Source organism: Sitodiplosis mosellana, unplaced genomic scaffold (genome assembly GCF_009176505.1).
Source record: "Sitodiplosis mosellana isolate CC-2019 unplaced genomic scaffold, AAFC_SMos_1.0 Smas_scaffold_6226, whole genome shotgun sequence".
Taxonomy (NCBI): domain Eukaryota; kingdom Metazoa; phylum Arthropoda; class Insecta; order Diptera; family Cecidomyiidae; genus Sitodiplosis; species Sitodiplosis mosellana.
Window position 1 is genome coordinate 14,720,731 of NW_022601467.1, and position 20,573 is coordinate 14,741,303.

At 38.4% G+C, this 20,573-nt stretch overlaps 7 protein-coding genes across 9 annotated transcripts; 4 read left to right on the forward strand and 3 right to left on the reverse strand.

Annotated features, from left to right (window-relative positions):
• Window positions 1–451: 451 nt before the first annotated feature.
• On the reverse strand, window positions 452–2,577 carry LOC129578478 (uncharacterized). Of its 2 annotated transcripts, none has more exons than XM_055467151.1 (2): window positions 2,375–2,577; window positions 452–2,142 (listed from the first exon to the last, which is right to left on the reverse strand). In XM_055467151.1, exon 2 carries the CDS (start codon window positions 2,125–2,127, stop codon window positions 724–726), a length of 1,404 nt encoding a protein of 467 aa, XP_055323126.1. In that variant the 5' UTR covers window positions 2,128–2,142; window positions 2,375–2,577; the 3' UTR covers window positions 452–723. The 2 variants fall into 2 exon arrangements, with proteins under 2 accessions (XP_055323126.1, XP_055323124.1); XM_055467149.1 differs by having other exon boundaries at window positions 452–2,177.
• Window positions 2,578–2,652: 75 nt separating this feature from the next.
• Window positions 2,653–3,402, forward strand: LOC129578483 (peptidyl-prolyl cis-trans isomerase NIMA-interacting 4). The gene is made up of 2 exons (XM_055467167.1): window positions 2,653–2,834; window positions 2,910–3,402. The coding sequence occupies exons 1-2, from the start codon at window positions 2,744–2,746 to the stop codon at window positions 3,227–3,229; spliced, it is 411 nt and encodes a 136-aa protein (XP_055323142.1). The 5' UTR covers window positions 2,653–2,743; the 3' UTR covers window positions 3,230–3,402.
• On the forward strand, window positions 3,391–4,179 carry LOC129578482 (eukaryotic translation initiation factor 4E1-like). Its single transcript, XM_055467166.1, has 3 exons — window positions 3,391–3,478; window positions 3,553–3,973; window positions 4,042–4,179. The coding sequence occupies exons 1-3, from the start codon at window positions 3,461–3,463 to the stop codon at window positions 4,149–4,151; spliced, it is 549 nt and encodes a 182-aa protein (XP_055323141.1). The 5' UTR covers window positions 3,391–3,460; the 3' UTR covers window positions 4,152–4,179.
• Window positions 4,180–4,310: 131 nt separating this feature from the next.
• On the reverse strand, window positions 4,311–6,636 carry LOC129578477 (parafibromin). The gene is made up of 4 exons (XM_055467148.1): window positions 6,393–6,636; window positions 6,099–6,204; window positions 4,838–5,999; window positions 4,311–4,755 (listed from the first exon to the last, which is right to left on the reverse strand). The coding sequence occupies exons 1-4, from the start codon at window positions 6,521–6,523 to the stop codon at window positions 4,577–4,579; spliced, it is 1,578 nt and encodes a 525-aa protein (XP_055323123.1). The 5' UTR covers window positions 6,524–6,636; the 3' UTR covers window positions 4,311–4,576.
• A 38-nt stretch (window positions 6,637–6,674) lies between these two features.
• LOC129578481 (estradiol 17-beta-dehydrogenase 8) lies at window positions 6,675–7,787 on the forward strand. Its single transcript, XM_055467165.1, has 3 exons — window positions 6,675–6,859; window positions 6,939–7,243; window positions 7,328–7,787. The coding sequence occupies exons 1-3, from the start codon at window positions 6,820–6,822 to the stop codon at window positions 7,721–7,723; spliced, it is 741 nt and encodes a 246-aa protein (XP_055323140.1). The 5' UTR covers window positions 6,675–6,819; the 3' UTR covers window positions 7,724–7,787.
• Window positions 7,732–18,392, reverse strand: LOC129578475 (serine/threonine-protein kinase ATM). 2 transcript variants are annotated; one of them, XM_055467145.1, is made up of 19 exons: window positions 17,683–18,392; window positions 16,829–17,439; window positions 16,625–16,755; window positions 15,016–16,501; window positions 14,633–14,905; window positions 14,199–14,568; window positions 13,840–14,123; window positions 13,484–13,771; window positions 12,742–13,398; window positions 12,438–12,680; window positions 12,178–12,331; window positions 11,758–12,107; window positions 10,913–11,683; window positions 10,155–10,797; window positions 9,625–10,086; window positions 9,329–9,541; window positions 8,324–9,264; window positions 8,095–8,215; window positions 7,732–8,015 (listed from the first exon to the last, which is right to left on the reverse strand). In XM_055467145.1, exons 1-19 carry the CDS (start codon window positions 18,188–18,190, stop codon window positions 7,834–7,836), a joined length of 8,688 nt encoding a protein of 2,895 aa, XP_055323120.1. In that variant the 5' UTR covers window positions 18,191–18,392; the 3' UTR covers window positions 7,732–7,833. The 2 variants fall into 2 exon arrangements, with proteins under 2 accessions (XP_055323120.1, XP_055323121.1); XM_055467146.1 differs by having other exon boundaries at window positions 11,761–12,107; window positions 17,683–18,326.
• Window positions 18,393–18,590: 198 nt separating this feature from the next.
• Window positions 18,591–20,516, forward strand: LOC129578479 (protein farnesyltransferase subunit beta). Its single transcript, XM_055467152.1, has 5 exons — window positions 18,591–18,788; window positions 18,871–19,572; window positions 19,676–19,808; window positions 19,879–19,993; window positions 20,084–20,516. The coding sequence occupies exons 1-5, from the start codon at window positions 18,696–18,698 to the stop codon at window positions 20,349–20,351; spliced, it is 1,311 nt and encodes a 436-aa protein (XP_055323127.1). The 5' UTR covers window positions 18,591–18,695; the 3' UTR covers window positions 20,352–20,516.
• The last annotated feature ends 57 nt before the right edge of the window (window positions 20,517–20,573 follow it).

A 20,573-nucleotide genomic window follows, 5' to 3' on the forward strand; every position in this document is an offset into this window, starting at 1 on the left:
GCAGTTTTTCCGGCAAATGGATTTTCCGGAAAGCCATATTTTTGTAGGCTCACAAACTGATCAATCAAAAGCCGTTATGCTTTATTTAAGAATATTAACTATAAGCCTATTTAGAATTATTTTGACATGAAGAAATGAAAAAAAATGTCAGATGGAAAATTCGTCTTGTAGTTTTCCAGAAAAGCCCCGGAAAATTTTTGTTCGATTTTTCGAAAATTGGTCATTAGTCCGGGATTCTTTATTATCTCCAAATCCACCCTGGGCTTCCCTAATCACCTCCTGAACATAGGCCCAGAGGACTTACACATTTTTAAGAATAATATTCAACACTTGTTTTTTGAGTATATGTCTGTTATTGTTGCCTATCTCTAGGTTGAGATATGAATAGGGATGGCCTCTGTTCGAAAAATCGAACGCTGGTAGAAAATGGGTTAAAAAAACTACAGATGAATTCAGGTTTTCCTTAGAATTTTCTTTTTAATTTTGTCAAGTTTTTTTTTGCACGAACATTTTTCGTTTTTTGGGCTTAAACTTATGTTCTAAATAAATTCGAGAAAAAACTTGATGGTTTCTATTTATATTAATAAGGATTGTAGAAAGATATATTTCTTAATTCTTTTCATTGGCACGAACATTTGATTGATTGCAGTTTAGGTAATATTATTGTGGTGATGTGTCAAAAGAAACGATGATATTAACGAGTTGACGTTGTGTAAGCTCGATTCAACGTTCTAATGTAATAGACTTTCCACGACCCCATCCTTCACGTTCATTGGTTTTGCGCCACTCAGTACCTAAATGCTTTCGCCAATCGTTACAGGATTTGAAGCCAGATTCGAGTGTAAGCGTAAGCTTCTTTAGTAATCTGCATTGGTTTATAAAAGCGACCACTTCTTCAATTGGAAAATCACCGAGTGGGATATCGATTTCTATTAGTGATGGCAATGCTAACCTAAATAGTACACCTTTCATTTCGCATTTGTCGTTGTAAGTAAATTTAGTGAGCGACTTTTGCTGCCAGATGAAATCAAAAACTTCATCGATTCCGCTGCTTCCCAGGTCTGGGTTGTGTTTATATTCCTCGAGGCTGTCAAACGACAATGGAATTCTAGTGCATTTATTATAATACCGAAATTCAAACTTCTTTACGTTTTTGAAATGTGCGGTGCCACGGCCAAAATTATGGAACATTGTATGTGCGGAAATTTTCAAGCTTCCCAACTGCTGCAGAAATGTGCTGATTTCTTGAAGGTAGTTAACACCGAAGCTACCCCAAATGTACAAACTTTCAATCTGAGGATTCGCACGCAAAATCTCAACCACATTTCTTTTGCTCAAGCGGGTTTCTTCTACAAACGGCAGATATACACTGAAGCTCCGCAAATAGGGGAGATAAACCTCGACTCCATAGCAATTTGCCAAACGGTTTTCTTTGGAGAACTCCAAATGACTCACGTTAGGGAACCATTTATTGATGTCCGACAACTCGTTTCCCAAATGACAACACACAAAACGAACTGATTTAATTTTTGTGAACGGTTTTTTCAAATCTTTCATCGCTTCTTTGTCGCATTCTTCCAATGAGATTTCCAGCAAGGACTCGGCACAGTATTCATTGACGTAATGATCCAAGTGTGCGGCAAACTTCAAATTCACTAACGTCTTCATTCCCCAATAGAAAATTTCCAATTTGGAAATCAAATGGCCAAAATGGCGTAAGAATGTTAGGCAATACCGCCATTTAATTTCATTTCGGCTGGTTTTCTTGTTATAGTTGTCTCCAATTCCATCGCGGCTATATCGGATGGCTTTTTTGTTGTTGTTGTTGTCGAACAATTCCACTGATTTTTCTTCGCAATTAATTTTCACCAACCATTTTCCGAATTTGCTCTTGTAAGCCCGTTCAGCCGCTTCCTTCAATTTGCTGTCTGACATCGCAAAGTTCAGCAGATCCGATGGGCTCAATGGGTTTCTCAGGAAAATTTGCTCAAGACAGTCAATGCTGTCTTTCAGTTCTGTTGCTTCAATCCATTCTATTTCAGGCTTGTGACTTTTACTTGGTATACCACCTACATCTACTTCTTCTGAATGATGCTTCAGGTCGGATACATTACCGCGTTCAGCCATTAAGGGAATTCAACTCTGTTGAATATAACAAGTTGATTTGTTCAAATCAACTGAAACAAGCTATATGAATATAATCAACTCATTAACAGGCCAATGTTCTCTCGGCAACTTTTCGTATAATTGTTCTTTTTTAATTGAATCGAATTGATGTATTATTCCAAAGATGATCTTTTATTACTTTTTTAAAATAAAAATGTCGGAGTCAATAAGACGTAGTACATAGAAAAAATACCGCTACAATACTTACGTATAAAAATTTGATGAAAAAATTGTCTCTTAAACCAATCAGTATAATTAATTGAACAACCGCTGTCTGGGTTAATTTTGCGAAAAATTACTTTTCAATTTCGGTTTGCTCAACTGTGTTTCAAATGGTTTGTTTGCGATAATATTCGCTAAGATGATGTTTGATGCAATTATAAAACAGCCGGTGAATACAAACATATAGAAATGTCAAAACAATTTTTTTTTTCAAATGAACAAAGTCGATAAAAAAGATTTTGTCGTTCAAACAGCTGAATGTTGGTTTACAAGTGTCAACAACACCTAACCTTAAAAATGAATTAGAAGCGAATTTGCATTTATTTTGATTTTGTAGGCATTTCTAATTGTAATCATGGCACCAAAAAAAGACGCAAAAGGAGGCGGTGGAGCTAAGGATAAGGGAGGGAAAGCTGCAAAAGGTGGTGGCGATGCCGCTGATAAAGGTAATTTACTTTGAGAATATCTGTGAGTCCATCAGAATTGACAAATAATAAATATTTACCGAAACAATCGATTAGGTGCTGCCGGCAAAGAGAAGAAAGGTGGTAATTCAGTGAAGGTGCGTCACATATTGTGCGAAAAGCAGGGAAAATGCTTAGAAGCATTGGAAAAATTGAAGAGTGGCCAAAAATTCCCAGATGTAGCTGCCGCTTACAGTGAAGACAAAGCCCGTCAAGGTGGTGATTTGGGCTGGCAAATACGCGGTGCGATGGTCGGACCATTCCAAGATGCTGCATTCGCGCTACCTATTTCAACCGTAGCCAATCCTGTTTACACTGACCCACCAATCAAAACTAAATTCGGATATCACATTATTATGGTCGAAGGCAAAAAGTAAATCATAAAACTCACCTCTATTTTATATCAATCACTTTGAATTCGGCAATTGGAAATACGTGTTTTTTTTTTCACTTTCAATGTTAACTTTAATGAAAATGGCATTTTTAGATCAAACTAAAATAATGCGAAAAAATAAATCATTCGAAGAAACCATAGCTCTTTCAATCAGAATACACATTTCTTTTGTTGAATTTGTAATTATTCTGTTAAAGACGGGTAACGTTGAAATATGGCATCGAATTTGGTTGTAAGTGAATAAATTTTCGATGGATTTGAATAATTTTGTTTAGAATTGAACACATATTTGAATTTCTCTGCAAGGATTCATGTGTTGGGAACATTGAAGTAGAGGCTCCAAAGCCGAGCTCGCCAAAAGGTGAATGGTCACTTTGGTATTTCGAAAAGGAATGTGGCAAAGCATGGGATCAATGTTTCCACGAAGTCGCCGCATGCAAATCAATCGGTGAATTCTGGATTCTATTCAATTCGATAAAATTGCCAACGGAAATAAATGAAGGCTGTAATTATGCACTATTTCGAAGCAACATACGACCAATGTGGGAAGACGAACATAATCAAAACGGTGGTCGTTGGATTATCACTCTTGAAAAGCGTGTGGATAGTGACGAAGTTAATCGATTATGGCTTGATACATTGTTGCTTCTCGTCGAAGAACGACTCTCTGACTCATCAACGGTCTGTGGCGTCATCTTTCACAATCGTTGGAAATTCACCAAAATTGGTACATAGAATAGAGAATAGATTGATAAATATCCTTAGCTTATACAATGCGTGATTTAAATTTTACAGCAATTTGGGTGGCTGCTTCCACAGCAACCGAATCCTTTCGCAGAGAAATTCGAACAAAGCTACGATTGGCCGATTCGGTACCTTGTGTTTTCGAAAACCACTGGAGATAAATGCAGATGGATGCTTCTTGAGGCACTTTATTACGATCTATTTGTCGTTAATTTATTCGGAAAACGAAACCTGCTCTCCTTAAAATATTTTGAAAAGTGACGACTCACAATTAAAAATTGAACAATAAACAAACTAATTATTACAAAAAAAAAATCGGATTTTTAATTATTACATAATTATTTATTAGATGCATTCCTATGTAGTTTGGTCGTCTTAGAAATCAATTAAGGGTTGTCATTGAAATGTTGTGTACAGAGAGAACATTTCAATCGATTTCAATTGCAATGGAATTTCAATTTTTAATGTTTTTCGGGAGAGAACAGAAGCTATATGCTACATGAATACAATTCAAATTGTCAAATAAGTAGAAGTCGTAAGGATAATTTTTTTTGCTGTGTTTTCTATTGTTGAACATGAAATGGATTTAGTATCGAAGATCGGGTTTGTTTTTCAACATGTAACTATCCAAGCGTTCCCAGAATGTCATTAGTGCAGCTCGGTCCAAATGCCGTTTGGTTCGTGACAGATTCAATACTGTGACAGCCCAACGTGCAACATTCGCGTCCAATTTCATTTCGTCGAATCGCAAGTGAAACGCGCAAACTGTAGAGAAAACAATAGAAAAAAAACACGATTAGAAACTGATTCAATCTCTTTGAATAAACAACAAAAGAAGGATGTTTACTTTGTGCGAAAATTTCGACGGGATTTCCATTCCAAGGCCAACCTTTGAATTGCCATGCGGGTCCCATGACAAACACAGCAACAACACGATGCCAATCTTGTGGCGACAACCTCGACGGATTGTCAATGACACGATATGGCACCGTAACATTTCCATCTTTGCGACGTTGCAGTAGAATTTCATTTTCACGAATGCCACCTTGCTTTTTCTTTTCGTCCGTCGTAACGAATCGAAGGTCTTGCAGAATATCTTTTGCATTGTACATGCTGATTAAACTAGTATTTGTAGCGGGTATAATAATGATTGGTGTACGTGACGGTCGTTTGTTGCCTTGCTGTGGTGCATTCATTCCTTGGTGCACCGGATTGATGTCTTTCGGTCGACCGGGTGGCATCATTGCGATCTGTTGTTTTTTCTGCATCGCCGAACCATCTGTCACCGATTTCAGCGACATACCATGATATGTGCCCATAGTATCGATTTTGAAACCTTCCGTCTCCTCTTTTTGCCGATTGAAACGTTCCTGATCGTACCGATTGTACTGTGCAGGCTGTGGTGTTGGCCGAATGATACGTGCCGGTTCAGGTAAACGATTCTGTGGCTGCATCGGTCGCGATCGTCCTTCTTCGCGATTTTTGATGCCTTGCAAAATGGCGAAAATGTTCTTTGCAAACATTTTCCCGGTACTTTGTAAAATTGTGGTTCGTGTACGCCATTGACGCTCTCGACTGATGATATCTTTTGTGGAATCGACATCAAAATCAAGAATGGCACGAAGATCGGTGCCCATCGCATCGTCATTATCGTTTCGCTTGATTGTGGTACGTTTGTTAGCTAAACGTTTGGCTTTGATGGCCGCAATTTTTTCCACTGACATCGCCTCTGACAGCGATTTGATGTTGTCAAGATTGACAGCCACCTCTTTTGTGGTTTGTTCCAAACGTGCCGCCAACTGTTCACGCACTTTTTGCACTTGTGTATCTTCATAGCGCGCTTTTTTGGCAATATTTTCCAAACCATCGCCTTCAAGTGGACGCTTCACTTGTGTTGGAATTTCCAACGGTGCACTTTTGTCAATGCTAGCACACGTCGCTGTATCACCATTCAGATAAGCCAATAGCTCTTTACGATCGGGACGATTTACCGCTGGAATATCTTCGGCCTAAAAATGACACACATTTTCATAGGGACATAAATTTCCGTAAGCATTGCGTATCGCAATTTTAGTAGAAGAGAAAGTGCCAAAATGAACAATACTTACAGCGCACTGACGCACATACACCGAATGCTGAAGCAATACATTTTTCAACAAGTACAACAAGCATTCCAATGTATAATATTCTGGTGGTGCTCCTTTTTTGCCCGAACTAGAGAAAAAAATGCATTCAATTTATGAAAAACCATTGCCCATGAACCGAAATTTATGTTGAAAAAATCCAAAAAGGAAAAAGAAATCCACGTAAAAATTGTATTTTTGCTGAACCATAACCTAACATTTGTTATATAGTTTGATATTTGTTATTTCGATTGCGTTGCAGTACAACAAAATACATACCCGTATTTTAGATAGTTGGTTTTCACATTTTTCGGCCACGAAAATTCACCAAATATAATTTGTCCTTCGCGTTCGATAATTTCACGCTTTTTTATATTATATTGCCGTAATAAACTAAGTGGATCAGCCATTGTTTACAAAATAAACTGCAAATTGCTATTTTTTTTTGAGTTTTCTATGAGAATGAAACTCAAAACTGTTTGACAATTGTCAGCGACCACTGTAAGCATACGCTTGTTTTTGGGCTGCGTTCAGCATTTGTTTTGACTGAAGTGTCAAGTATGCAGCCATTTGCGGGCTGTTATCTCTTGACTGGTTTTAAGATTAAATTTCGTGTTATATTGAATGACTTTGTTTATTTTTATCATATAATAACCATTTTTTAGATTAACTTAGAAATTATTAGGGATTTCAACGAAAAAATAAAATGAGTCTTCCATTGAGTGGCAAAATTGCATTGATTACCGGTTCGATTGCTTTTTGAATGATTGTGATATTTTCGGTTAACAATAAAAAGAGAAAGTATTGAATTGATTTTGTTTACAGGAGCTGGAAGTGGAATTGGTAGAGCTGCTTGTCGTTTACTGAATCGAGAAGGAGCTACCATTATTGTGGCTGATCGTAATGTTGAAGCAGCTAGACAGGTGGCCAATTCGTTGAATGGAGACAATCAGTTTATTGAACTCGACGTGTCATCGAAACAAAGCATACAAAACGGTATTCAAAGCATTGTCTCGAAATTCAATGCACCGCCATCGATCGTTGTTAATGCGGCCGGCATCATCAAAGATAATTTCATTTTAAAACTGGAAGAAGACCAATTTGACGATGTGATTCGAGTCAATTTAAAGGTGAGAACCATTTTTTTGCTTCATTTCACTTCTAAGTGATCATAAAAATTGAAATTGATCGTAAAAATGTTCTTTTCGATTCAGGGTACATTTTTGATGATGCAAAACTGTGCCAATGCTATGGTTGAGAAAAATATTGTAAATGGCACCATCATCAATCTGGGCAGCATTGCCAGTAAAATTGGAAACATAGGTCAAGCGAATTATACATCGAGCAAAGCGGGCGTTGAAGCAATGACCAAAACCGCTTCCAGGGAATTTGGCAAATTTGGCATTCGAGTGAATTGCGTCCTACCCGGCTTTATCAATACTCCAATGACTGAATCGGTACCAGAAAAGGTCAAGGATTACATGACAATGCAGTGTCCATTGAGACGTTTTGGAAATCCAGAAGAAGTTGCTGAAGTCATTGCATTTTTAGCCTCAGATAAAAGTTCATATGTAAATGGTGCTTCAATCGAAGTTACCGGTGGTATTTAATGCCAACATTTTTTTAATAATGAAAATTGTAAATTTTATTTTATAATAAATGGTCATATAATGATGCAATTTCTTTTATTTATTGATCTAATGACGACACAAGCATCAATTCAAAGGTATGGTTGCCATCCTACGAATAATCTGCATAACAGTTTGTCGTTCATAGCTTCTTTGAACAGAATTTCAACGTGTCGCTTCACCGAAATTCCTTCACTTCGGCTAACGTGTTTTCCATCGAGTTTCTCTTCTAAGCGCCATAGAGCACGTTCGGCCATCGTGTTTATATCTTGATCTAATGAGAGTGAAAGAAAAAGAGAATTTCCAAGAGTTAGGTCGGTTCACTTTTTAACTTCAATTTCACCGTAGATTACCTTCTTCGTTGATCTGAATGTCGGTCTGCTGTCGTTTCGATGCTTGATTACTTGTCAAAGCCCATGCGTACAGCGGATCATGTAGCAAAACTTCAACAATCGTTAGTATGGTTGATTTGTTCTTGAAGAAAAGAAATCGTAGAGAAAAAAAAGGAAATGTAGAGAAAACAATAAAGAAAACACGGTTAGAAACTGATTCAATCTCTTTGAATCAAATAGAAGAACTTACTTTGCGCAGAACTTCCATTGTTTTCTCGCATGATTTTCGATAAACACCTTCGACACCGGATGGACCAAGTGCGTCGACCAAGTCTCGTGTCAACCGGAATGGAATCAATTCTGGTGTCGGTAAACATTTTCCTTGTTCGAATGCAATACCAAAATCGATATGAATCAATTCCGCGGTTGTTTTATCGATCAATATATTGCTAACATGACGATCGCCAATGCCAAGAATGTATCCGATCATCGATGTTGTCGCAAGACTGTGTGCGTAAGCCATTCTCCGTTCAAACCAAACGCCAGGATTATTGAAGTGTTCCAAGAAGAAATGATGAAACACTGGCTTGATGTTGTCACAAATTGTTTTGTAATTTTCATGGATTTTATCGAGCTTTGAGTTGCGCAGCGTTATTTGGCTCATTTGTTTGCGACACACTTTTGGCGACCAATCTTGTGGTCGGAAGCGTTCGTGTGCACCTTTTCGAGACGATGATCCAACGAGGTAGTCAGTCAATGGCATTGTGTTTTCACACCATTCCAAAATGCCACTGCGCTGTGATAATGGTACAATGATGTAGGTACGCACGTGCAATCGATCCTTCTTCGTAACTCTCGACTGACTCAGCATATCGTTCATTATGGTGAACACCTGTTGCATAACAGCATCTTGACGCAAATCGTCTGTCCCTTTTAGCAATTGTGAATACTGGATACCATTCGATCCGATGCACTCAATTCGTTTTGGCGCATTGATGCCGCCCGGTTGAGTGAATGTCGTCTTCCATCTGTGAATACCAACTCGAGTCTTGGTGTAATCACCCGAAATACTGACCGGCAAATTTACCGTTGGACAGTGAACCAAATTCAAATCTCGAATCTTTCGTATCGGATCATTCGATGGGAATTCTTTCTTGTCTTTCAGATCTGTGTTTGCCAATCGGATGAGATCTAACGGAAGAAATAAAATGTATTATTAGCTTGAAAACTTGGAACTGAGTTGACATTATCTTACTTTCGAACATTAGTTCCATTTGAAAGATGATGTCTCGCAGCTCTCGACGACCTTTCATCACTTGCAGCAGCTTAAAGGCGGCATCGATTCGGGGTGAACTCGATATCGATGATCTGTTCTTCGCATCGTGGATAAACTCGTCATCCTTGAATGCATTGACCAGTGCCAGCACTTTGGGTAGCACGTGGTGTGGGTGCTCCAATGCACATCGCACTATATGAAATTAAGAAAAAATGATTTGAAAATGTATCGCATGCAGTGGATGAGATTAATCCATCACTTCTAACAAAACTCACGGATTATGTCTTCAATCGTCTTCTTCATTCCATCGGTGCTCAAGTGTGTGGTTATCTGCGTCATCAGCGGAATGAATTTGTATGTTGGGATTCGTTTGTGATTTTCTTCGATGTCTTTCAAAATGTCCGCGTCCGAAGAATTCGACGACCATAGACTGAACAAACGAAACATGGCCGAGCTGTTCATTTCAGTGTTACTTTCAAGCATCAAACTGTCGATGTAATGTAAAACTGCCGTGTGCAGATAGTGTTTATAATCGGCATTCGTTGACTCTACGTCCGATTCATCGAGGGAGACAAATTTCTGCACTTGTTGTACTGATCTGTGTTCATCTTTCGTAAGGCTCTTGGCTTTCGTCATTTCAGCAAGGATTTCTTGATTTCGCTTGATATTTGTGACTTTCTTTTCGAATTCTGCCGAATTTTTATAGGCGGCAATCTGTTGATATTCTCTATCGGCATCTAAAAATGTAATAAAATTAGTTATTTTCTTCTGTCACCCTCCCCACTCAATATCATGGAGATCTTACATTTGGCGATCGCTGAATGATTACGCTTCATGTTTTCCAAGTGCAATCGTTCGCGTTCTTCGGGTGGTACATAGTATGGGCTGTCAGGTTTAATTTGATCGCTGACTTTACGACATCCTTCCGAAAATCGGCTCGATTCCTTGAAGTATGATTTTATGATGGTTTTCGTATCCTCCAGACGTGCCTCTGCCAAGTACTCCCCCATTATTCCAAATGCCTTGGCACGCGTTAATGAGGGAAACTCTTGTTTAATCACATTTGCTATTAACAGTTGCGCCATTTCTGATTCACCACGTTTCCAGTTTAGTTGGGCATCTTCGATGAAAGCTCTGGCCTTCATTTCACGATTTAGAGCCTTTTTGTGCAGAGCGGCTGAATATCGTTCGCCTAAATTCAGAAAATCTTCTTCTCGGCATTCAGCCACTAGATTCAATATCATCTGCTGAATACCATCACCAAATTTGCACACGCTCTCGAACTTTCGCTTGGCACGTACGCCAGCCGATTCGAGTAATGTGACACGTTGCGCCAAAATTGGTTCGCGGTATTTAAATCCGCATGATGCTATTCGATCTTGATTCTTCCACTTGTTGATTACAAATTCTGGACCATGATTCGGATCATCGGTGCCTGGAAATTGTACCTGAAAACATTTCGAATGAACAGTTAGATGAAAATAACTTAAAAAGTGCTAAATTCTCGGCTTTGAAATTATTTTAAAAGAAAAAAATATGTCACACAAGAAAACGGTGTCTTACATAGCCAAATTCTTCGATTTGCAGCAACAAGTGCAACATCATGAGGTTCTTGTAAATGTTCTTCGTGCATTCATAGCTTGATTGCTTGAACATCTTAATGACTGCTTCGAATGCTCGTTTCACATTTAGATTAGCTCCGATTTGGTCTTTTTGCTGTAGGCTTTTCAAAGCAAAGTAATGATACTTATCAAACCCGTTTGCATCAATGACTTCTTTCTGATTTGCGTTTTCTGAGCTGCCTTCAACGATTCCCCAATCAGCCAAACGCCATGCACATTCGTAATTTGGTGTGTCGTTGCCTTGAGCGAGTTTGTTTGAGAGACTATACAGACCAGCCCCCATCAAATATCTCGAATTTTGCGTAAAATCATTTGTTTGTGCATCAATTCCAATCAGTATTTCGTTCCAGCATCCATTCAATTCCAAATATTCCATTTTTTGGGTGATTGGATCAAGGAAAGCCGATACAGCATCTGTTTCACCGATCGATTGATATGAATTCTTCATGATCGATTGAATCTCTGCCTGTTTGGTTCCTTCGTGCTTTTCATACGAAGCCAATTCTCCATACAAAATTGCCGTAAAATATGCTTCGCAGAACAATGCGGCTTTTGCAATGTGCAAATAGTTTAGTTTCAATTGTGCGCCTGGTGTCGAACTGAAGATGGTTTGATTGTGCACTCGAATACATTCAGCGACATTCAACATCAGTTTTATTGACACCTTGTTCAGGTATACGGGTGTCGATGATTGGGTCTCGTTGGCAACAATCTTAGTGAAAAATATTAATTTAAGAATTGAAACATGTTTCCTCTTTAGAAAGATCTAAGTTGAGTGTTTATTACCACTTCTCCAGTTGCAGTCAATCGCTCGAATGTTTTTGCAAAGAACCGATTTATTGCCGTGTTCAGAGTTTGTTTATGGCCAGCATTTTTGGTGGTCAAGAGTGCTTTGATCAACAAAGGAATCATCACCGTGGAAAATTGCGTTTGTTTCGCAGCTACTTGAGCTAATGGGTCGCCACTGAATAGCGTGAACAGTTCAATGGCCAAACTTTTCACCCAAAATGAGTGTGCTTTACGGAAAGCGTTATCGCTGAAGAGTTTTTCGAAATCTAGCTGCTGCTGATCGCTCTGATGAAGCGGTAACTCTGTCACAGCACCCGTTTCAAACACTTTCAGCAATGGGTATTTGTCTAGTAAAAAGAAGAAGAATAAATTTTTCAATTTCCTACAACTGAATTTGATGAAAAACCAAAAAATTACCTAAGAACGACACCGCTTTTTGTGATTGTAGTAAATGTTTGCATGCTTCGGCTGCCGTTTGTAGCACCGTTGCATCGCTATGAATGAAAATTCCATTCAGTTTCTCCAATGCGTGCTCGCACAGATTTGAAACGGCATCTTCGAATGTTTTGCACTGAAGGCAATTGAACAAATGAAAGAAAATCCATTCAAATTAGTTTGGGTATTGTTGGTTATTGTACACTCTTCTGAGAAAATCCTTCCTAACCCAAGTCACTTACAATTTTGTACGTCTGCAACTGTGTATCGAATTTCAGTGCTATGGATCCAAGATCACTGGGCCCAAGTTCACCTAAACATTTTGCTGCTATCACACTCTTTTCACTATCTACGTTCTGAACGATTTGCGTGAGCAATGCCGAGATCAATCGATGAATGGGGCTTCGCTCACAATCTTCCGAGAAACCACGCGTATCGTATAACATTTTGTAAATATCCTCAAGCTCATTTTTCTTATTCGAAAGCTGCAAAAATAAACATTCGGTTGAAATTCAAACTCACAGAGTGTCAGCAATCAGCACTTACATGTTCCTTGAGCGACAATAGTCCTTCGATCTTTCTTTTGTCCACGGACAAAAAGTATTCGATTTCATCGAGTAGTGTAAATGTCTTTCCATTGTATTTCACATCGCTTTGAATTTGGCTCAGTTCGTTGAACTCTTCTAGCTTCGGGAAACTGTCCAACTGACCAATCGCTGTCTTTAGCACATCTCTTTGTTCGACAATCAAGAATCGTAGCAGATGCATACCAGCTTCGCAAATCTTCGGTGGTGATTTACTTTTGGTGATTGGCATTAAAATCGACACAATGTAATTTAGATGATTCTGAAGGTATTCTGCGCAAGCGGGCAAAAGTTTATCACAAAATTTGTAGAAATATTTGCATGTGGCCAATTTAAGTTTATCACTGCAGTCGCTGCTGATTGTATTGCCAATGAAATACACAAAATCTCGAACAAAAAATCCAATAATACTTGATTGATTCGGCTTTGTGGCATTTTCAATCAGAAAATCCACAATTATATCGATGAACACACAGATTCTCAACATTTGTGAATGTTTAAGCTCATCACACACGGACTTTTGCCAAAGCAATTTCAACGAATACAACATATTCACGACTTTTCTTGGTGACATTTCACAGTAGTGATGAACGATGTTCGAGTGATTCATAGCCTTTTGCTGGAAACGTAATGGGAAATCCATGAGAATTTACAGCCTCAAACAGGTGTGCCTATAAATTTTATTTCAATTTGCAATGAATTACCTGAATGTACTCCAGCGACTTCAGGAATACTTTGTGATCGATGGACTGTTCATCGGTGACGTATTCGACTTCGGTATCGAAATACTCGCGGAATTTATCCACATCCCACATATTGTTCAGTAGTTCCTCGATTATTTCAAGTGCATGAGAATCAAAGTAGTCTTCAATGCGTGGTTTTTCCTTTCTTAGAATCTTCAGCATATTCACAGCCTTTGCTTTGTTCTCTCTAGACGCTGATTGCGATACTTGTACGGACGTTAAGTGGGCCAAACATTTGATCAAAACTGGCTGTAAAGCGAAAGGTTAATGTTGATTAATGTGCATTGAACGCATTTTAGAAGAAAATTCAAACGTACCAACGACAAAAGTTCTGAAAGCGAAGTGGATTCGGTCATTTTTAACAGTTCTGGGATGAACTCGGATTTGTACAACAGAATTCGCAATGTGATCGTATCTATGTATTCGACGATGAAATCATTGTGCGTTTCGCTTAGCGTTAGCTTCGCTGGAAATCTGGTCAAATGGTAGTCGTTGTCAATCCACAAGGAAACGAGATGTGGAAACAAATCGGATAATAAGACTGATGGTGTTGTGTGAAACACATCATTGCACAGTTTTGCCACAATATCAACCGTTTTTCCTATAAAATAAAAATTGCCATAATGTTGAAAATGCTGCGTTCCTGTTAAATTTCAACGCTTCTCAAACTAAATACCTTCATTCATTTTGAGATGTTGCCCACAAAATGCAATGAGATAAAACCACGTTCGCCGTCTCAATGGGTAACACGCTCCAATGATTGAACAGTAAAGCTGCAGTCGAGTTGAAACAATGCATGTCTTTCGATCGATATCATTTACATCTTCAACGGACAACTCATCAATATTTAGTTTTTCCACCAATTTCGTATGAAACTCTTGTATTGCCAAGCAGTTCACTTCGTCTTCTTGATAAATCAACCAATTTTTATTGAAAATATCGGTCAAACAGGCGACTGTGGCAAATTGAATGGTTAAATACTTAGATTGTAGAAAACGATGCAGAAATACAATGATATCGAAGCCATCTTCAATGTAGAAAAATTCCTGTTGCAACAAAACATAAATTCAAGACAAACATCTCATAACGTAGCGATTCTTTTTCTCTTACCTGAGCAAAATAATGGGCACTTTTGATGATTTTTATGCTAATATGTGGACCGTATTTCTTCGATTTGATTTGCTTCAGAAATGATGACAGTAAATTTATCAAATCGTCGTGCAAATCAGTGTATGGCTTGACACATTTGATCAAAGCTGGAATATTTTCCACAACCATTTCCATGTAACCATGATGCGATGTGAGACGCATACAAATTTCTTTCATTTCCGAGAATGCCCATTCGGTCAATGTTTCAGACGGGTGTCTTTGGTTAAGAATGATCTACAAAATAAGCTTTTCGTTAAAATTGATCTACGGAATATCATTGGGTTGAGCTTAAAATTCAAGCCTAGCTTAGAAATACCTAACTGCTATCCTAAAAAATGTCTTACCTTGATCAATTGAAACAATATGAACAAATCTTCATTACGTTTGTAGTTGAATTCGTACTCTGAGATCGCTTCAAACACATGTGTTTCGCTTTCGTCGTCATTTTCGTTGTCATAGGCGGAAAACTGGGCCAAAAGCGTCAAACATTTGAGGTGAATTCGTTCTTCAAAGCCAAGTTGACCGATTGTTCGAAGTGGTGTCAAAACCAACGACTCTTCTCGTCGGCTTGGTTTCAGTTGTTCCGTTAGCCACTGAATGATTGATACATTGTTGGCAACAATGAACATGTTTTCGGCGATGATCGCATGATATTTATCATGCCAAATGCTCAGCAATCCTTCGACAACTTCGTTAACATCATTCGGATTTCGGTCAATATTGAATGAGCTGCTGAAATTGCTGACGATTGAATTGAGCTGTCCGACCTTCAGGAATACTCGTTTCGACAAATATTTGTAGAAATTTTCGCTGTCGATCGACTCATAGCCAACCAGTGCATTCAATATATTCACGTACGTTACAAATGACGTCGAAACAGAATGAAAATTTTCCAGCGATGTCTCATTAGTACTGTTGACATTATCGTTTGAGCTCTCATCATGAATCGCATTTTCCAATTCACCAAAAATCGTTTCGTTTATGAATGCTTTGACGTCATTCTTCTTCTCGGGTAAAACTTCGATTGAATGCGGCTCATCCTTTTTGGTGCATTGTAAATTATCGCTAACAATCAATTTGGACAACATTCGATATTGAAGATTTTGAACCATGTCAGCAATGAACATCTTATGCTCTAGCACATCTGCATCCTCTGATACTTCCACATCCTCTAGCACATCCGCATCCTCTGGGACATTGGCCTTCTCCATTTTGTAGCTTCTTTTGTTTGTATTTTCTTGTCGTGACAAAACACACAACACATACAATTCTGAGATCAATTGTTTATCAATTGTGCCATTGCTTTCGATAACCTTCTTCAATTCGGACAGTTTAACTTTTGCGCTCAGCCACTTGATCACAGTGATCTTCAACGTTGAGCCACTCTCGATCATGTCAATGTTCACATTGCGAAAAATACTGATCAATAGATTGACAGATTGATGTGACTTTTTGATGTGTGACATCTTTGTCACTTCGCTGATCACTTCTTTGATGAAGTCGTGCGAGACAATCACTTTGTTTTCGACTAAAATGCGCATCAAATCCAAATTTTCCAATTGAATTTTATCGGTGGCCGCTTGTTTGAATGATAGATCCATTATTTTGTGCCAATGCTCCGTGCAAAATGACTCTCGGACGTATTCGGAGGTCGATTTTAGCTCTTGCTCTTTGCCGAGCATGACATCGACAATGTGAATGAAGTGGCTCATGTGCAATGCATGTTGAATTGTCGGCTTGAAATCCACCAATAACTTCAACAGCGACTGATAATCTTCTGCTTGCAGTAAATGCGGAAAGTCGACCAATAGCTGCGATAAAATAGCGAACCTAGACATTTAAAGAAGCAGAAAGAAATAGGTTCACAATTGATTCAATGTAAGAAAATAATTGAAACTAAATTAATTTATGAATGGATTTTAGAATGATATGAAAATTAGCTGTACTATTTACCATCTCCAGCAAAATTTCGACGGTTCATATTCGATCAGTTCGAAAATTCTCTCCAATCTCATCGAATGACGACGTCTTTTCTGTTGTTGCTCGTCGTTGCTACTGTTCCAAACATCCTCTTTCCAATAAACCTAAAGTATCAATTTCGATTAAAATAAAAAAAAAATCTTCTAAGCTCAAGAAAATTTCCATCAAAATACTAACCACCGAACAAAGTTTAGCTGACATTTCAACAAAAATCGGGCAAATTTTTGGTATCGGATTCAAGCGATGGGATCGCTTACGTGATTCCGTTATCTCACGTTCAACAATGCTCAGCATGTTCCGCAAATGCTTGTGCCACAGTTGTGCATCCTCAGCTACGTTGCTTTTGAATAAATCATCGCTTTGATCAGACATTTCATTCAATGAGCTCTCGAAGCTGTTTGGCTCGGGCGAATGGACCACAATCGAAATGTGCATTATCTTCAACAAATTGACCTTGAAATCGGGATCCATTGAGAATTGATAGAATTTTAACAGCTTCTCCAAAACTGATTCTGTGAACCCGATGACAGACAATCGCTGATTGACTGCCAGGTTTCGAATTAGTTCATAAACGATCTGTAGAATTTGTTTCTGTGAATTGGGCTGATTTTGCAGTTGTCCATCGTTCACGATTCGAATGACATTGGGAAGATACTGATGCATCTCGCTGACCAAATATCGATACTTTGCACCTTTTCGCAGTATCAACGGAATACATTGCAAAATTTCAATCTTCTTAATTTGGCTGTTCCGTTGATCGTACAGTTTGAAAATGTGTGAAAGTAAACCTTTAAATGGAACAATTGAAATAAATCAGGAATCAATGTATGAGGAAAAAAATCGTTTTGTTGTAAAATTTGCATGATTTCATTGTAAATGAACTGTTGTTCCTGAGATTGACCTAGGCAGCTTCCACTGACAATGCTTAATGCGCAATAAAATGTGGAGTCAATATAAAACATCTTTCATAAATAATGTCCCTATGATTTTTCCTTCTTTCACCAAGCTAAACTATGAATATTCCGACTTACTGCTCCAATCTGCAACTCTGATTTCGCTGAGGCTGTGTTTTGCACTCAAAATGTGTTTCCAGACGATTTGCAAGTACAATTCGTCGAAGTAAATGGAAATGGACGGTATATCAAAGCACTCGAAAGCCGCATTACAGATTCTTGCGTACGACACATTTGGAACGTGTTCGTTGGCCGCATTAATGCATTTTCGCAATGCTTCTTTGTATGCGTTGTTCTTGGCAATTAGGCTCTTTTTATTTTGAGTCGCGTCGATCCGCATACATTGATCCTTGAGTGCTTCATGAAGACCGGAAAATAATTCAGACCATGTGAATGTTTCATGATCATCATCATCCGAACGATTGTTGTTATTCGCTCTTAATATGGCACACAAGTCTTTTGAACGACTATCGAAAATATTGTGAAATTCATCCAAGCATTTTGTACGCACAGTTGCTTTATCACTTTTCAAATCAATCAACACTATTTGCTTGATTTGCATCAACAACGCCGACATCGATGACATTTTACCGGCTAATATTTGTTTCTGGTCACGAAACTAAAACATTACAAACTATTCAACAAACAACATTCGCTTTCAACAAACAAAAACCGTATGATTCACTGAGTTATTGTACACTTGTTTGAATGGTGCGGATGTCAAAGTTTTAGCGCGCAGAAAGTGTCAAACATCTGACAGTTTGTTGTGAAACGAGTTTCTGCCAAATGTAGTGTGTAGGTTTTGACAATTGTGTTTTTTATTTCATACTTTTCTCAAAATATTCAGACATTTGGTTTACGCTTGAATTGAAAACAATTTGCAAAAATTTATAATTTTTTTTTACACATATTCCAATGTGATTCGCCGCAATTGCGTTGATATTTTGTACAACGCGACTTAAAACGTTGTTTTATTTAATTTCATGACATTGTTATTTCGATTTATTCCCGAACGAATAACACTGATACGTTGTATGTATACCGCACACAAGTTCGGTCCAAGACGAGAATAGTTTTAAAAAGATAGCAATATGGATGGTCCCGATCAGCTGAGGAATTTGCAACAATTGAAAAAGTTAAAGTTTGACGATGAAAAGTATAGAACGGCCACGTCAATGGATCAGGTTGTTCGGAATTGTCCACACCCACCATTGGAAATGGTTTCTTAATTGTTTGGTATTCCTGTTTTCTCTCATTTTTATTCAGGTCGATACAGAACGTCGTGTCGAAAAATGCTACGATCGTTTTGAGCAGCTACGTTATTTGGATAATAGGAAGGCACTACCAACCATACATCGTTTGCAGCACATCAAATTCTTGGAGAATATGTTGCGATCGCTGTCAACAAATTATGAATGCTTGGACAGTAGTCGACCATGGTTGATTTATTGGATTTTAAATGCTGCACACTTGTTAAATTCCCGTTTTCCAGACGATTTGTTATCGCGCGTTGTAAAATTTTTAGTCAAATGTCGTTCAAAAACTGGTGGATTTGGCGGTGGGCCGGGTCAGGTGCCACATTTAGCCACAACATACGGATCGGTTAATGCTCTGTGCATAATTGGAACACCAGAGGCATATGATGCCATCGATAAACCGACGCTGTTAAATTTTTTGTATCGTGTTCGTGATGATAAAATTGGTGCCTTTCGCATGGATACAGACGGTGAAATTGATGTACGTGGCGCATACTGTGCCGTTTCTGTAGCAAAATTAGTAAACATATCGGCTGAAGAGGAGGCGAAACTGTTCAACGGAACCGTCGATTGGATTGCATCGTGTCAAACGTATGAGGGTGGAATGGGAGGTGTTCCCGATAAAGAAGCGCACGGTGGCTACACATTTTGTGGTATCGCTGCACTTGCGTTGCTTGGATCAACGGGCAAATGTAATTTAGATGCTTTACTTGTAAGTCAAATCAAATTTTCATCTAAAACATTTTCTCCTCTGTTCAGTCAAGCCTGAGTCAGCTTTGGAAATGTAATAAACTTGTTTTTTAATTGTCATTCAGAGATGGACGGTGAATAAGCAAATGAAATTCGAAGGTGGCTTCCAAGGAAGGACAAACAAACTGGTTGATGGATGTTATTCGTTTTGGTGTGGAGCAATCGTACCTATCGTTCAAGCTATTATCAGTAAAAAAGGTATGCACCATCATTTCACTATTGACTCGCATGAAATGTCAATGCTCTATTTTTCATTTTTTATTTGTAGAACCGTATTTGAGTCGAATACTCACGAAACCCGTATTCGATGTGAGAGCATTGCAGGAGTACATATTTATTTGTTGTCAACGTCCATCAGGCGGTTTAATCGATAAGCCTGACACGTAAGTGAACCAAAACGCTCTGCTTTCCTTGAACTGTCTTATTTTCACGGAAATAAATCGATTATTCATTACAATGTTCGTTTTCCGTAGACCGCCCGATCTCTATCACACATGCTATACACTGAGCGGTGTTTCAGTTGCACAGCATTCAGAAGTTGATGCCGATCCATTTGTTATAGGCGATATACTGAATAACGAACTATTGCCAACACATCCATTATACAATACGCCACCGAAGTGTGTTTGGCAGGCATTTATGCATTTTCAGAACTACGATGACGCTGGCGAATGTAGTTCCAATGGTGACCAAACCAATCAAGACAATGGTGACAAAGGTGGCTTAAATGGCCATCAATAAAAAAAAGAAGAAGAAAATCAACCAGACCATGTTCCGTTCTATCCAGTTACTAGATCAATTTTATTTACCTCATCATTTGTACTTCGGTTTCGGTAGCGCATTTGTTTTAGACTAACAAATTCTAGATTAGACACCACCATGAATAAAACTTTTTTTTAAACCATGCATGGTTTGTATTTCATTTGTATTTGCCCTTTTTTTGGTAATTGAAAAATGGTAATT

Excerpts from the sequence above, each read along its gene's own strand:
- LOC129578478 (XM_055467151.1), bottom strand. The coding sequence starts at position 2,127 with ATGGCTGAACGCGGTAATGTATCCGACCTGAAGCATCATTCAGAAGAA.
- LOC129578483 (XM_055467167.1), top strand. The coding sequence starts at position 2,744 with ATGGCACCAAAAAAAGACGCAAAAGGAGGCGGTGGAGCTAAGGATAAG. Across the intron at positions 2,835-2,909 it reads TGGCGATGCCGCTGATAAAG|GTGCTGCCGGCAAAGAGAAG; the intron begins GTAATTTACTTT and ends ACAATCGATTAG.
- LOC129578482 (XM_055467166.1), top strand. Across the intron at positions 3,974-4,041 it reads TTGGAAATTCACCAAAATTG|CAATTTGGGTGGCTGCTTCC; the intron begins GTACATAGAATA and ends TAAATTTTACAG.
- LOC129578477 (XM_055467148.1), bottom strand. The coding sequence starts at position 6,523 with ATGGCTGATCCACTTAGTTTATTACGGCAATATAATATAAAAAAGCGT. Across the intron at positions 6,000-6,098 it reads TGTATGTGCGTCAGTGCGCT|GCCGAAGATATTCCAGCGGT; the intron begins GTAAGTATTGTT and ends TGTCATTTTTAG. Across the intron at positions 4,756-4,837 it reads CGTCGAAATTTTCGCACAAA|TTTGCGCGTTTCACTTGCGA; the intron begins GTAAACATCCTT and ends TTTTCTCTACAG.
- LOC129578481 (XM_055467165.1), top strand. The coding sequence starts at position 6,820 with ATGAGTCTTCCATTGAGTGGCAAAATTGCATTGATTACCG. Across the intron at positions 6,860-6,938 it reads CAAAATTGCATTGATTACCG|GAGCTGGAAGTGGAATTGGT; the intron begins GTTCGATTGCTT and ends TTTTGTTTACAG. Across the intron at positions 7,244-7,327 it reads TGATTCGAGTCAATTTAAAG|GGTACATTTTTGATGATGCA; the intron begins GTGAGAACCATT and ends TTTTCGATTCAG.
- LOC129578475 (XM_055467145.1), bottom strand. The coding sequence starts at position 18,190 with ATGTCATCGATGTCGGCGTTGTTGATGCAAATCAAGCAAATAGTGTTG. Across the intron at positions 12,681-12,741 it reads TATTGTCGCTCAAGGAACAT|CTTTCGAATAAGAAAAATGA; the intron begins GTAAGTGCTGAT and ends TTATTTTTGCAG. Across the intron at positions 8,016-8,094 it reads CATTCAGATCAACGAAGAAG|ATCAAGATATAAACACGATG; the intron begins GTAATCTACGGT and ends CACTCTCATTAG.
- LOC129578479 (XM_055467152.1), top strand. The coding sequence starts at position 18,696 with ATGGATGGTCCCGATCAGCTGAGGAATTTGCAACAATTGAAAAAGTTA. Across the intron at positions 18,789-18,870 it reads CGGCCACGTCAATGGATCAG|GTCGATACAGAACGTCGTGT; the intron begins GTTGTTCGGAAT and ends ATTTTTATTCAG. Across the intron at positions 19,573-19,675 it reads GTAATTTAGATGCTTTACTT|AGATGGACGGTGAATAAGCA; the intron begins GTAAGTCAAATC and ends ATTGTCATTCAG.